The following is a 344-nucleotide window of genomic DNA, read 5'->3' as shown; positions in this document are numbered from 1 at the left end:
ATAATGCTAATACTGGAAAATTTTTCCCCCATATTCATTGCCGTACCCTTTTTTGTTGTAGAAAATGAAAATATGAATTTTGAGTTACGAGGACAAAGGTTTTAACAATTTTCCAACTTTAATCTAAGAGTTGCCTCGATAATTTAAACAAACATTGAACGAGAGTATGCACCTTGTCTGGAAAAATTTAATGTATGTTAATTAATAATTCATGACAATTACAGAGATTTATGACTTGTGCAACAGTATCCAACTTTTTGGAAAATTTAAACTGGTGAGCCACATTTTAGTTTTGGTATTTATAACTGTAGATTTCTAAGTGAAAATCCAAAGATGCCTGGTAC

The 344-nt window shown here is 30.5% G+C and overlaps 1 protein-coding gene across 1 annotated transcript in view; it reads right to left on the bottom strand.

Moving 5' to 3' along the window:
* Window positions 1-123: 123 nt before the first annotated feature.
* Window positions 124-344, bottom strand: part of LOC119590906 (cuticle protein 64-like) — a 6763-nt gene continuing 6542 nt past the window's right edge. Inside the window, exon 5 of the mRNA XM_037939642.1 lies at window positions 124-177. Coding sequence (XP_037795570.1) covers window positions 124-177 — 54 coding nt within the window. The remainder of the gene's footprint in view (window positions 178-344) is intronic.

This window comes from Penaeus monodon, chromosome 28 (genome assembly GCF_015228065.2).
Source record: "Penaeus monodon isolate SGIC_2016 chromosome 28, NSTDA_Pmon_1, whole genome shotgun sequence".
NCBI lineage: Eukaryota > Metazoa > Arthropoda > Malacostraca > Decapoda > Penaeidae > Penaeus > Penaeus monodon.
Note: the sequence above shows the minus strand (reverse complement) of the source record. Positions and strands in the feature narration are given on the sequence as shown.